Source organism: Camelus ferus, chromosome 12, assembly GCF_009834535.1.
Source record: "Camelus ferus isolate YT-003-E chromosome 12, BCGSAC_Cfer_1.0, whole genome shotgun sequence".
Lineage (NCBI taxonomy): Eukaryota > Metazoa > Chordata > Mammalia > Artiodactyla > Camelidae > Camelus > Camelus ferus.
This window is the reverse complement of record NC_045707.1, coordinates 55,901,247-55,917,032: the sequence shown is the minus strand read 5'-3', so window position 1 is coordinate 55,917,032 and position 15,786 is coordinate 55,901,247. Positions and strand designations below refer to the sequence as shown.

The following is a 15,786-nucleotide window of genomic DNA, read 5'->3' as shown; positions in this document are numbered from 1 at the left end:
CAAGGATGTTATTACTTTATTTCCAGCGAAAATCCCTGTACTCTTTTTCTGTTTCTTAAATTAGGATGCTCTGAGTGTGTACAAGGAAGCAATTCAGAAAATGCCAAGGCAGTTTGCCCCCCAAAGCTTGTACAACATGATGGGTAAGTAAAGCAGTCATATTTTAAATGATATTTCAGGGACCTGTGGAGAAATTAAAACCAATGCTTCTGTTAAATGTAATTCTAATAAATCATATTGTTAAGCATCACTTAAAAAAAAAACAAAACCCTGTTCACAGTTGGGTGTCACATTTGAATTTTCACAAAGCACACTTACTCTGATGCTAATAAACGTGTTAACATAGGGATTCTCAACAAATTGGCCAGGTCCCAGAGTTGTTGCTGAGGGGTTCATAAACCCATGTGGGTATTTAGTATTAGCTAAACTCTAGAGATTGAAAATGATGAATAAAAAAGACATAGATTTTAATGAATTCATCAGATGCACAATAATTTTTGGTTATGCTATTTCCTTAATCAGAATATTCCTAAAAGTGGCTATGTTATGATGTAGAGATGCATTAAAATTTATTTTTATTGAAGTATAGTTGATTTACAGTTTTGTGTTAGTTTCAGGTGTACAGCAAAGTGATTCAGTTATACATATACAAATATATTCCTTTTCCTTTTTAGCTGCTTTTCCATTATATGTTATTACAAGATACTGAATATAGTTCCCCGTGCTATACAGTAGTTCCTTGTTTATCTATTTTATATATAATAGTGTGTGTATGTTAATCCCAAACTTCTAATTTATCCCTCCTTGCTGCCCCTTTCCCTTTGGTAACCATAGTTTGTTTTCTATGTCTGTAAGTCTGTTTCTGGTTTGTAAATAAATTCATTTGTATCACTTTTTTTAAGATTCCATATATAGATGATATTCTGAGATATATGATTTGTGATGCTTATTAAAGATGAGACTAACTGAGCCAACTGTATGGTTTTCCTTGATAAAGACTTGGATCGCCAGAGGCTTTTTTCAGAGTATTATTTTAGAGTAAAAATAATACTGTGAAGAATGTACATATTCTACTATGATTATTCCCTTTTCTATGTGGAAAAATTAGCTTAATTCTCTTATTTGTCAGAAAATATGTAAGGTAGTGTATGGATTTTTCTAGGTACAAGGGGTCAAGAACTAGAATTCCTAGCAGAATAATCTACCCATCCCCTGCAATTGATCCGTGATTGCCTTTTAATAAATTGTTACGACAGCTAATTGATGATGACACCACTGAAAACTGCCTATTCAGTATGTGACTCTTGAAAAGAATCCCTAAAGTTTAAGCTGTTCTGCTGATGATTAATTTTGCTGTTTCCAGATAAGAGAGAGAAGAGAAAGGGTTGTTTTGTCCTCAAATATTTCTTTTTCACCAAAACACAAAGTGCAAACTCAGATTTTCCTTACACTTTCATTAAACTTGGTGAAGTTTAATATTTCTAGGCCTCCCTCATGCATATAAACTAAATGTGACTACAAGATCTCTAGGATTATTTTCTGCTTCTGTGTTCAGTGATTTGAGAAATTTGATAGTAGCTGTATAGCTTTTGAGTACACACAGAAAATCCCAGATCCTCCCAAACTGGAAAATATACGCCTAGCAAGTGCACTCACTTTCTCTATTTCCTAAATGAGAGAAAATTTAGAAATAGTTTAAAAAGAATGAGGAACCAGTCAGTAAATAGGGGGGAAAAAAACCCAAAAAACCTGGAAGAGGTTCATAGATTCACTGCTTGTCGCTGGGAATCCCGCCGCCAGTTAGCCTGGGCAGCGGAGAAGTGATTTAATGCTTATGTTAAAGAGGACCCTGGAGTATTTTTAGTTGCTGTTTCCTTTTCTCTTTGGTATAATTTCTAAAGGGTAAAATCTAGCTTTCCTAAATGTACTTTTGCCCTTAAAGTCTTATGAATTAAAACAGCCCCTTTTACTGTCTAACATTTTACCATCAATCTGTCCACCCAGGTGAAATATACATGTTGATAAAGCGGGTGCCTCTAGTATGTGGATTTATCCATTGAATTAACTTTTCTGGGTTAATGGTTTTTCATGTCAAAATGAATATTGAAGGAATTGTTTTCTCTTAAGTTTTGTCTAAGGAGGCACAGTGGCACATTTTATTTTTAATGTTAGTACTTGGGAAGGACTTTTTCTCAATTTTCCACAATTATCAAATAAAATATCTTTTTTTTTTTTAAATTAGGAAAGGACTCATCCTTGGCAGCAGACTGCATATGGCATCTTTATTGTTAATAGGAAATGTGGTATTCATGATAGTTAATGATTTCAGAAAATTCATTCAATTATTTTATGTAAATAAATTCGATTGAAAATTCAGCTGGTGCCTTGGGATCTGTGTCTCATATGGTTACACAGACGCTCAGCCTATGCAGGCGGCAAAAGCTAAATGTGTCCCTGAGGTCAGTGCTGAGTCCTTTGTCTTATTTTCCATTATGGAAGGAGGGAGTCGCTTTGCCCAGATTCTGAAAAGCACTCTGACAATTTGTGAGGGGAGAATCCCAGTGTAATTTACAATTCCAGATTTCTCCCATAATTACGGTGACTGCCTTCTGTTTAATTTTATGTGAAGGTCTGTCAGCTGACCAGGTTTTGTCATTTCAGTTGTTCATGAAAACTATAATTTTCTCTGAGGGTGAGTTCACCTCCTAATCAAATAGGTGAAATCCTCTGAGTGTTTGCTTTAACTCCTAGTACATTTTGATTAGCCTCCATTTGACAAGGGAAAAAAAATGGCCCCGGAGATAAGCTGCGCTATCAGTTCATCAGTTTCATTAACCTGTCAGCATGTGCTGATTATCCTATCAAGTTTATCAACAGCCTTGAATGTGTTTTCTAATTCTCACATTTGCATATTATTGGTGCCCTTTAGGGATCAGTGATGGATTATAATGTCTGGCTAGATTTAGCCTGCAAGTACTCATTTTTCTCATGGCTCATTTGTTTACCCCTTTAAGACCACTGCCCCCAAGCCCTTGTGTGCATATATGCAAACATAATTTTTTTCAGCCTTTTTTTCTTTTATTTGGAGGTTAGGAGAAATAAAGGAATACGTGTGAAAAATAGTTAAATTTGAATGTTATTGTTAGTCTGATATCTCAGTTCATTGAAGCTGCTTTTTAAAAAGCCACTCCAGTCCTTTGCATTTTCTCTTCCCTTGAACACTTTATGAAAAACATACCACTCTATGCTGCATACCAGTAGTTGGCTTATCCTGAACATCAAATGAGACTATTTTTCCCATTTGTATATTAATTAATAGCAAATAATAAGTGTGATTAATTGATGTCCCAACTTAAATTTTTCTGTATTTTATCGTAAGACTATTAATTTTTATTGTGGTAGTTTATAAGTACACTTAAAAGCTATTTAAAAGTATATTCTCATTCTTCTCTGATTTTATAGGATCAAGATGATTGAGTAACAGTAACTGAGGAGTATCAGCCCATCCAAAATTGTGAATTACAAGCATATACAAATAATACTTTAAAAGATACTAAATATTATTTTACAAATAAAAATTAAACCTTCAGCTAGGTGGCAGTTGCAATTAGCAAGGTATAAGAATATATTAAATATTAGCAGACCAAATCACAAAATAACTGTTAAAATTGCTCCTAGCCAGTTATGTGACTTTATTTCTGTGGACCTCAATTTCCTTTTGAGTGAAGGGATTGGATTAAATGGGTACTCAGTACAGTGTGAAGTCAGATAGCCCAGGTTCAAATTACGGCTTTGATACTTAATAGCTGAGTGACCTTGGGCAGATTACTTAAATGAAAGCTTCAGATTCCCCATCCATAAGGTGCCTGTAATGGTAGTGTCAGTTTGAGGATTGAGATAGTGAAGATAAAGTGTACTAGGCCAAATTTCCAACCTAGTAAGTGTTTCATAATATTACCTTCCATTTTAACCATCTTTTCTGTGGACTTTAAAAGTAACTTACTGTATTCTCTGGCAGTTCTTTTTGTGTTTATCAATGTAAATATTATTTCTCTGTAGCTAACATTTTGACACAGTGATGGCCTTGGAGTCACCAACATTTAACAGGGATTCTATTTAGTTCTGTCCTTTCTAGAATTGCTGTATTTTTGCTCAAAGTCCATTTCCCCTTGTTTTTCAACAACCAGAGTCAAAATTCTCCTTTTGTTAGTAACTACATTTACCAGAAGTGAAACCGCATACTCAGTTAAGGCCCGTTAACTTAATTCTATTAATAGAGTATGCCCTCTAAATTAAAACTGTCATATTCAGTTTTGAGTTTCTTCTCTTTTTCCTTTCATGACATGTTTTTTCCCCTAGACTTAGTCAAAATTATTCTTTATTCTGACACCTATTGTAGGCTTTGATTGAATCTCAATTTCTCCTCTGTTCTCAAATTCTAAGTGACAGAATCATGGAATGTTAGAGATGGAAGATTGGTATCTTTAAAATCCTCCTAACATAGTCTTTTATTTTACAAGCTAGAAATTAACACCCGAAGAGTTAGGATGATCTGCTTAGGATTACTGTTTGGTTAGAACCAGCAGTGTAGTTTACTGATTTAAATTCAAATGCTTTTTTCATTTAGCCTTTCTATGTTGCCAAAACTGGCACATTCTTTACTATGTCAATATAGCTTATCTTTACCCATTAAAACCCAGCAATATCTATATCTATGGATACAGGTAAATAGATACATGGATATAGTTCTTATAAAACACCTACGAAATTGTGACTTTAGCGCAGATGCCTGAAATATGCAGGATATTAGGAGGTAGAATAATTTTTAACCACCCTCAGTTTTTCTCTTTTTTTCTAATTATTTATTTCCCTGATTAGGTATACTTAAGCATTGCTTTTGAATAATCCTAAGAGATTATGGCAAACTAAATTAGGCTGTAACTTTTAATTTTATCAGTTTGAGCCCTTCTAATCCCAAAGGTCATTTTAAGCCTATTTACTGTTTAACATAAAATTAATTGGCTTTCTCAATGCAAAGTGATTGTTGGGTTTAATTATATAAGCAGTTTAGGCCATTTCACCTTGGTAATATATCTTGAGAACAAAAGGGCTTGATGCATTCATGGAGGAACAGAATCCTGAGTTACTGCCTTGTCCTTGGAGCCTATAATCACTATGTTTAGAATAACCTCTGTGTGCAAAAAAAAAAAAAAAAAAAAACTTAAGTCACAATTCCTAAGTGGGGGGGTTATAGAGGTGGTAGTGGATGAAATGGAAGTAGTCCATATGGTTCCTGCTCTCATGGAACTTTCCAGGTGATTTCATAGTTGGTCTAGAGCTCTTTACTATCTTTCCTTAATAAGTAAATGCCTATGAGTAAAATGGATAATTGTATTATTCTAGCCTCAAGAATATTTTGTTTGTAACTATGTAGGGTATGCTATGTTGACTGGACCAAACAAACCAAACAAAACCAAACAAAAAGAAAAATCTCCGGCTTTTTTTTTTTCCCTAATATGACACTAGTGCCAACATTTGCATACATACTCTTATTTTCTTGTCCTTTAAAAAAATATGTGTTTATGTTGGATGACATGCTTTTGTATGTTAGAGAGAGATTACACTCTTCTTCCAGGGGAATTGCATGATAATGATCATTGCCTATTTATTACCTTATTTGCCTTTATTTTGATCTTACTGTTTTGGTTCTCTTATTCCCAGTAATTCCTGTATTTTTTTTTATACACATCCCTGTTATTTATGAAATCCCAGGTCAGTATTAGAATATATATTTTCCTCCACGAACCTGCAGCTAACAAATCTTTTGTTTACATGGGTTTAAAATTGAAAAGATGCTTTTTCCTCACATTCTTTCCTAAGAAGGGAGGAATCTTTTTTTTTTTTTTTCCTACCTTTATTTATAAAGAACATGACTCCTCCTGACACAGGTGTAGACACTCACACATTCCTGGGAGGAGCTCATTAAAAACGACGACCAAACAGAACTGGGGGACAGCAGACTTTATTTAACACCAGTCTATGTGCCTGACTTGGGAATCACCTCAATGTGACATCTCACCTCAAAGAAGGAGACCTTATATAGAGGGGCCCCCCATTCCCCCACCAGGCAAAAGCTGCACCTCAGTCTTGTGCATCATCAAACTGTCCCATCTCAAAGAGCATCCTGGAAAAAGGAGTGAAGGGGTACCCGACAATTTAAGTCATCTATCAAAAGGGCAGAATCTTTTAACTTTCAGTTTTGTGCAAACAGCTCTTTAATTATGAAATTAAATGAAGAACTAATTTCATTGAGCCAGTCAGAATAAGAATGGCGAAAGAGCCAATACATGGGAAACACGATGAATTTATTAGAGCAATTTTGGGAGTAAAACACTTGCCCAAATTTTAGAACTGTATTTTTGAGAAAGAAACTTGTGAAATGAAAAAGTTGTGTCATAAAAGGCTACCAGTGATCTTTAGATTCTGTACTCTTACTTAGGTGCGAAGAACTGACAAGCAAGCTGTCAAATGCAGCTCCTGAAAACAAGATGCAAAAATTCCCCCTTGTAAATTTATCCTTACTCTACTTGAAGGATGTACACCATATGCTGAGTTCAGTTAGTAGAAGGGCTATTAAAAAAGTCTATTTTTCTCTCAGCCTCCTGGGTTTTTAGCTGAATCATTTATTTTTGCTGGATAGTTCTAGTGAGTGTGTTTGTGAGTGTGTGTTTACCTCACTTTGTTCCAGAATATATTTAGAATAGAAATATTCAGAGTAAATTTTTGACAGGACAGTTTACATGCTGAATATTTTCTTCTGTGACTGCTGGTTCTTAAGTGGATTGCTCAAGGCATTTAGCATGCCGACTGTGAAAGAGATGGTTTTTAACTGTGTGAGATTTGAACTTCACATCTTTCAAGTGTGGAAGCATTAACACTCCAGTAGTGTTAAGCTTTTTATACCACCTGCTTCCCCTATTTTGAGTTCTGGTGATTTTCCTATGATTGCTTCCATTGGCACTGTTGAAAATCAGTGAGTCAGCTCTTCACATATGATATGACCATATAACTAGCTTAGCCATTGATCTGTATTTCCCCCAAAAGAATATTAACTTCTAATCTTTAAGATAAATCTATTCACTGCACTTTTATTTTTTCCATCGTCAGAAAGGACAAGACCAGGAGGAAGGAGAAGACCAGTGCCAGGTGTGTAGTTTACCAGTCCAGAAAAGTGAAACATACATTTGAGAAATTGTAGAAATTCACTTTATAAGATATGGAGCCAGTAAGATAAGGAAATCGCAAGCTTTTGGCTGTGTGTCACAGAGAAGAAATATATAAAATGTATGTACAAAATATGCTCCTAAAAATTCATTTGTTGTTATAAAACCGCATAGGGTTTTTTTTTTTTTTTTCTTTTGACCATTCACGCTTGATATAAATTCTACCTTATATACTATGGTTACAAACGTTAATTTGCTAGGCGTTAGTCTCTACACTACAAAGGCCAGCCTCCAGTTTAGCTGCATTAAATAGGTAATATATTTTGTTTAAAGTTTCAATTAAACTCAGGACCAGAAGATATATGGTCCCTATGGGGAGGTTGAATACTTTCATGCCAATTCTAAGGTTGCCTAAGGATCATGCCTGGGTCTAGATGTCGCTTGCTTTCCTGGAAATATGATATGAGACAGCTGATTATATTTCACTGCTATTAAAACCACACAAGCCCACCTGTTACATTAATTCTTACTTGTGCCAGTTTAGTGGTGAAGGAAAAGATCGAAGCTTAAAAACTTTATGTTTAAATTGAGTTATACGGAAATGAATATACTCAAATTAATACCCAATTATATTCTTATTTTCCAACTCCCAAATAGTTTCAATATGTTCTACTTGAAAAATATATTTTCGGAGGGTTCAGTAGAAATAAATGAGAAAAAAAGTGTGTATTTTACTCTTTTATTGGGCACTATCTGTGGGGTGAATCTTTTACTCAGTAGTAAATATGGGTTGGGTTCTTCTTAGAAAATAAAAGTGATTTCATGTTAGACTTGGAAAACTAACTAAATTTCAAATTCTGGCATTCTTCAAACATGCCAGTTTTGATGGCATTGAGATAAAATGAACATAATCATGATGAGGAAGTTGAAAATCTTGTATGAAGGATACAATCTTGAAAGTCAGTGTCAAGGAAACAGTAAGTCATTGCACATACTTAGAATAGGCAAGTGGTATGTACTTTATTCTGTGTGTGTTTTTATCTGTTTCTCCTAATAGGTAGAGAAAGGCTGTTTTCTACATGAAAATCTCATATAACTCCTCAGTGAACTGTTACTTAGTTTTGATTTATTTACACTGATAGAAACTGTTGTCATATTCAAATTGAATAAAGCATTAAACCAGAGCATGTAAAATTTGATTCCAGATTGCAAGTCTGTTTTGCCAACATGTAAATTATGAGCACGGGTTTTGTGAGCTGTTGGAGAATCTTATTTTTACATTATCTATTAAATATAGGATGAATTTTAAAATTTCTGATACATCTTAGTAATTAACATCAACAAAAAATTTATACTATAAAATAAATTATTCACTACATAATGTATTATAGAGACATATTGCTTGATCCAGGAATACATGTGAAATGTGTTCCTAAGAAGACATATATAAAACTGAAAATGCTTTTATTATACTCTTCTGATTTTCTCCTGCAAATATTTACATCGTATTTCTCAGAATACTGTTATTTTCATTAATTCTTTCCAAGCTCATACGACATTTACTCATTCTTTTCTCTTTTCTCTGGTGTAAACTTTGTTTTTTTCTAAGCACAATTTAGCACCTCCTTGAATATATTTCTAGGATTTCCTGAATGTTTCAGTTGTATTAAGCCATTTTATTTATTCCACTGTAATTCTCTTGAAGGTCTGTACTGTATTTTGGGGGAGAGGATCAACATCTCCAACATGTACATGGACACACACACATTCTCACTTTCTCTTTTTTGGAAAATTCTGAACATTTTATGGGATTGGCTGAAACATTTGTTGATTGATTATTTTTAGTAATTTATTTCCTTGAAAACATTGAGGAAGTTGATTTACCTAGAGAACCTCAGGATCCCCAGTTGCAAAAAGAGAGATATTGGCACAGGCTCCTGGCTATTTTCCAAGTTAAATTTCAATGGCACATCAGATGTTTCTGGTGTCTAACCTCACACTAGCTATTAGGAACCTTTTTAACTTTCACTGGTTTAATCTCTTTCTTCGTGATTAGTTTTTACTTAATGAAATATATTCATCCCCCACCCCCCACTGTGTTTCATCTCTGCTTTAAAACTACCCTTTCTGGCTTCAAGGGTTTCCCCTTAAATTTAATGCTGTAGAGCTCACTGAAGAGTTATATACTGAACCTTTTCACAACCCTTACTTTAAGACTTGGATTATTTCATTTACTTTCAATCACTCCACCCCAAAGAAGGAAGTTATACTTGTTAAAGTCTGTTGTCAGATACTAAATAGCCTCTCTAATTTCTAGAATCATTTAAATTTTTTCTCTGCCTTTTCCTGCTCTGTACACTACCTCTTAAGGATTTCCAATCAGGACTAATATGTCTAAGGCCACTGGACTGTGTTATTTTTATAAGAATAAGATAAGGCTGGGGGAAAGATTAGGATGGAAATGCAAAGACTCACAAAATTCAACAGCCAATAGTTAGAGCAAGTTTACAACATGAAGAAAGAGAGAAAGAAAGCCAGACTTCCTAATGTTTCCATGTTAATGCCAACCCTGTGAAGTAAAAAGTGAGAATTAAAATCACAGCAAGTTAAACTTTTGACATAATAGGCTCCCAATGTCCTGTGGTTCTGTCGGACCATAGATTCTGGAAAAAGGGAGTTACTTGGGAATTTCTCTTCAATGACATGCTTGGGTAAAAATGTAACATCTAAATACAAGTTGATGCATCAGGTGATCAGTTATTTATCAGATATTTATCAAGACTCTTTGGAGCCAGGGGCTTGGAGGACACATAAAGAGATGAAGGGTTTTGTTCCTAGCTTTGCGCATCTCATAGTCTGGTTGAAGGTCAATTGGCGAGGTAGGTCCTATTGGTACATTAAAGAGATGGGGGGAGTAGAAGTTTGAATAAACGAAGGATTGAGTTCTAATCTTGTGTAGGAAGACTCAGTTTTGTAAAATTTCCCTTAAATTGATTCTGGATTATAATTCAGTCACAATAAACCATCTCAAAAATAATTTTATCAAAAATTTGACAAAAATGACTCTAAAGTTTATCTGGTAGATGTAAAGGAAAATAGAGCTGAGAAGTTTTAGAGAAGAATAATGGATGAGACTTGCTCTACTTGATATTAAACATATCAGAAGAAGCTACAGCAGTCAGCAGCAGTGTTGTCCTGATCTAAAGCCAAATTAATCAGTCAGTTAATTAAAATGTATTTATTTCATTTTTAAATTGTATGCAAAATTAGTTCATAAGGAAAGAATTAAAAGTAACATAAAAAATAATCATAACAAACTTTACAATGAGTAAAATGCTCATTTGCAGATCCTATTTGTAACTACTATATGTAAAATAAACAAGAAGTTCCCACAGTATAGCACAAGGAGCTGTATTCAATACCTTGGAGTAACCTAAAATGAAAAAGAATATGAAAAGGAATATGTGTGTGTGTGTGTGTGTGTATCTAAATCACTGTGCTGTAAACCAGAAATTAACACAACATCGTAAACCAACTATACTTCAATTAAAAAAAGAAAGAAAGAAAAATGACCAACACAGAAAACCACTAAGTATAAAAACCACCCAAATAAACCTGATGTCTTACATGGAAAATAAGCATTTCCAAAAAATGCAATGATTTCCTTAGTGACCAGCTAAGTCCTCAAACTTGGAAAGCTTAGAAATTAGATTATCATGGGACGCCTGACCTTCAGACAAAGTGTCCTAAAAATGTGCAATATTGACAATGAGATGCTTTCACCATACCAGCAGCAGGAAGCCTGCTAGAAATCACGTGGGGCCATTTTCTGAGTGCTTCCATTCTTTAGAGGCCAGAAAAAAAAAATGCTCCAACTCATGTGAGGCCTTTTACAAAAATAGTTTTTCTCCCCATTGGGCTGGTATCACAGAATTTTGCAAACATACTTCTAAAACTTTTATAATTTCTCAAGTTGTGGCTAGGTCCATGCAATTCAGTCTCATTCACACCTTTTCACTCATGTTCCACTGTCCACTGTGATTTTGCTCACAGCCACTTACCATCTGTCTTATTGTTTAGTTGATATTTTTCTTCATTCAAAACGTGTATGAAATTTCATTTTTAAACCCAGATTGAATGAAATTTTTAAGTACTAAAATGCTTTTGAAGGTTCTGTGTTGTTTGTTTCATGTGCACCTAAAAATCAAACTTTGGAACATGCCGATAAGTATATCTCTTTGTCCCAAGATTGTAAATACCATGAAAGCAGGTTTAGTGTCAAATGTATTATTCATGGTGGCTAACCTAAACTAATGTGCAAGATGTGTATTTAAGAATGAAAAAAGGAGATTTAATAATTATTGTAAGAGTTGAGTAAGGGGTGATTACTTTTGGTAAAGGTGGTCCAAAAAAATTTTTTTTAAGTAGGGAATTTGGAGGAACTGGATGAATGTGGCCAAAAGGTACAACTGTCCATCTATAAAGAAGTTCTAGGAGTGTAACGTACAACATGATGACTGTAGTTAACACTGCTATATGATATACTTGAATGTTGCTTAAAGAGTAGATCCTCAAAGATCTCATCCCTAGGGAAAAAATTATTTTGTCTCTGTATGACATGATGGATGTTAATGAAACTTATTGTGGTAATCATTTCACAATATATGTCAAGTCATTATACTGTACACCTTAAATTTTTACCATGCTGTATGTCATTTATATCTACATAAAACCAAAAGAAAAAAAATAGGGAACCTAAACTAAATCTTAACATAGAAATAGATTATGTTGAGCAAGGGCATGAGAAACAAAAGGTAACACTGGCAGGTATGGGCCGTATGGCCCCACTGCATGCTCTGTTCTTTATCTGTAAGCTGGAACTGTCCAGTAACTTGAAACACGAGAATCAATGAGATCTGGACTATTACATCATCAATAATCCAGCATTCTTTCCTTTAAGGAGTTAGCCTTTGCCTGGGTTATTTAGACTCAGGGCTTTTTAGGGAGGAAGAGTGACATTATTTGTTCTACATCTGAAACTAGTTTATATTTGCTTGAAGCCAGCCTGGAGTCATCCAAATCCCTTTTGTCTGTGAGTGAATCGGAAATAAATCTGGGTGATGAACCTGATCACTGCATCATCACACAGCAAATCTTTGAATTCTTAGGAAAGTGCCTCTATTATGTCATTTTTTTGTAGGATGGGAAGGAAAAATAGTCATCATTGCTTCTTTCCTCCTGGGTACTATAAACATTTCTGTCTGTTATTATAAGTTAAGAAGAGTTACAGGACCAGAGAAGGTGGCTGTTTAACCCTCCTCCCTCCACTCTATTCCTGATCAAGGATCTTCATTCCCTTCCTTACTGAATTTACTGATTTTTTTTCCCTCTGTGTCCATTTCCTTTATGGAATTTTTGTGATTTTCAGATTTTAATCAAACTTGAGAGATTATATTATATATATATATATATATATAATTGCTTTCAAACATTTTAATATTAGGAATTGTGCATCCTTTCTCTTACATAAATCATACCTAATATTGTTTTAATATGAAGAAGTGATTCACTCTCCCTAGGAAAACTTACGGTTTGTTTTATTTGGAAACATGTATTTATTCAACATGGCAAGAAGAAAATTGTTTGACAGTGTTTCACTTACAGAGATATTATAATAAAAAATAATGCAATTATTACAGAAACGTGGAAAAAGTTAAATCCGTGCCTATTCCTACCACTCTAACAACCATAGTTATTTTGTGTATTTCATTCTGGTGTTTGCTTTAAATACTTCCTGCATCTCACCCTGAGCATTTGATTAAATCTAACCAAATTCTTTAAATGCAAACAGGTTTTAAGCCTTAGGAAAAAAATTTTTTTTCAGCTATCATTTTTATGATAGTTTAGTTTAAGGACTGTTATGATAGTTTAATTCAAGGACTGTTCTCAGAACTAGAAACACATAGATGTGTGTGAGTGGTACACACATTTTTGTGCCTATTACATATTATTTGTCATATATATATATTTTTTGTTGTTTGTTTTTGTTTTTTGTTTTTTTTTTTTTTACTAACCAGACAAGCAAAGAGCACTCAAAAGGTCAGGAGACTCAAATCAATTCAATTCATCAAACATATTTGTACTAACAGTGTTATGCTAATGCAAAGAGAATTTAATTTAAAGAAAAGGAAGCTAGCTCTTCCTTTGAAGCAAAGATACATAACCAGTGTGGATAATACATTTAGGAAAAGCCCCTGATTATTCCTCTAAATGGAAAAAGCCATTGTAATTATGATTAGATAAGTTATAAAAGTCTGCTTGAAAAATAGTGCAGGTTACCAGTCTGCTGCCTGGTCTCAGAAATCGAGTAGCTTCTACATTTGCAGTGTTTATTATAACTACTATATTTAACTTAAATGCACAAATCATCTTAAAATCTAATTTTCACACGGGGTGAATAATCTTTCATACCATAGGCATATAAGGGAGAGGGGGATAATAATAAGTAGGCAACTGATAAACTTTTGGCTTTATTTCCAACTTTTTTCCTCTTGGCTTGGCTGTTAGTGAAATGCTCCCTGATAGGAAAGATCTGTGTAAATTGAAAATAACTGCTGACGGCTGAAGGGCCTTAGACTAGCTTTGCACATAGTGATGGGCATGCTAAATAATTGTCATGTATTCACTGGGTTTTCCAAATGAAACTGGTCAATTTTAATTTACTTATTAAAAGATAAAATGCAAATCAATTCTGAAAAAAACTAAAATCTAGCACCAACCAGTGCTTAATCCGGAATGTTTTTAACCCCTTCGCTGAGTCTTACTTTCTCAACGAGGTTGTAAGCCTTAACGGGAAGACCTTTAACTTCTTTTGTCTAGGTCCTGCGTAGTACTCTCCAATCAGTAGTTTTTCTGTAAATACTTGAGTTTCTGTAGGAATTGAATGAATATGAATAAAAAAGAACAAATGATTATACATGAGGAAAAAAACAGACTTTAAAAAGAAAAAGAAATTATGACGAAGCCCATATGCTTGGGAGTTAGATGTTTCTAGGTTAAAAAAAAAAATCAAAGCTTTACCACTTACTGCCTTTTTGACTTTTAGGCATTTTGCTTAATTTCTCCCAGCACAAATTTTCTCATCTGTAAAATGGAAATGATGACTTTTGGGGAATGGAATGAGCTAATGGATGAGAGCACTTGCCACAGAATCTGAAAATTTATGGAATATAAGCATGATGATGTGATGCTGCTGCAAATGTTCTTGGAAAGCTGTATCCTCAGATTGATTGTCACGATTCTCTTGCCAGGTGAAGCGTACATGCGATTAAGCAAACTCCCTGAAGCAGAGCACTGGTATATGGAATCACTGAGATCTAAGACGGACCACATCCCAGCTCATCTCACCTATGGGAAACTGCTTGCTCTCACCGTGAGTAACTGCCTTTCTCTCTCTTTAGAGATTGGTTCTGCCTGTGCAGACTGAGGTAGATAGGGTTTGAGGTACTGGTTCCTGGCTAGTTAACTCCAATTGTTAGGATGTAACGATGGTAATACTAAGTTAGTATCCTGTACAGAAAATATGGAAAAATGTGCTCCTTTGGCTATAGGGTTTCCCATAGACAAAATGTGGCATTGTATCCTTGATGTAACTTAATGGAAATGTGTAAATGGAGAACCCCAGATATGTAATTGTACAATGAACTTGTCATAATAACAATATTTGTATAAAGATTATGTTCTCCAAACCAGTGTTAACCCCAGATTGGCTTTAATGTGGAATTAAGTCTGATTCTTTCCAAGTAACCAGCTTATATAAGATATTGCATGTGTGTCCATCATTGTCACCTAGAAGTCCTACTAATTGGAAATCATTCTGTACGAGGAGGGAGCCATTATTTGGCCACCCCTGTGACAAGCAGTCTTGGCCACATTTCTGTGAAAGCAGTATTAGTTTGAAGCATAATAAGTTGTTGATATTCTACCACTGTGACTTACAAAAAATTGTAATTTTATTTATTTCAAAATAAGGTTTCAAAGTAATTAATGCTTTTTTTTTTTTATAAAATAGGGGATTGTTCAAAATATTTCAGTAAATTTTCTGAGCTCACCCAGCTAAGAAATGGTAGAACTAGCTTTTAACCCTAATCTGACTCCATTATCTATGCTATTTTAGTTATATCCCTTAATCTCTCTCCAGTATTAATGAAAATAAATAACACTAGCAAAACATAGAATTAAAGATGAGGAAAGTGATTCCAAAGTGACTTCATAGAAAGATATCTTATAATTATTTTAAAATAATACTTCCTGCAGAAGATGATTGGCTAAACACTTAAAAGTATTATGTATCCATTCTAAGATACCATTAAAATGCTATTAAAGAGATTATATACACAGACTAAGTAACCAGAAAACATCCCACTAAAAAAATCTAGATATGCTGAATAAAATATTAACACGTATGCTCTTACTGCATAGCTCAGCTCAAAAAGTCGTACGAGAATTTCCCAGGGAGGAAGTGAAGCAATAACTAAACAGTCAACAGTAGGCTGATCGTGCA

At 34.2% G+C, this 15,786-nt stretch overlaps 1 protein-coding gene across 3 annotated transcripts in view; it reads left to right on the top strand.

Moving 5' to 3' along the window:
* Positions 1-15,786, top strand: part of TMTC2 (transmembrane O-mannosyltransferase targeting cadherins 2) — a 481,539-nt gene that overhangs the window by 359,308 nt on the left and 106,445 nt on the right. For all 3 annotated transcript variants that reach the window (XM_032493821.1, XM_032493820.1, XM_006189277.3), the window contains exons 7-8: positions 65-143; positions 14,534-14,655. In XM_032493821.1, coding sequence (XP_032349712.1) covers positions 65-143; positions 14,534-14,655 — 201 coding nt within the window. The remainder of the gene's footprint in view (positions 1-64; positions 144-14,533; positions 14,656-15,786) is intronic.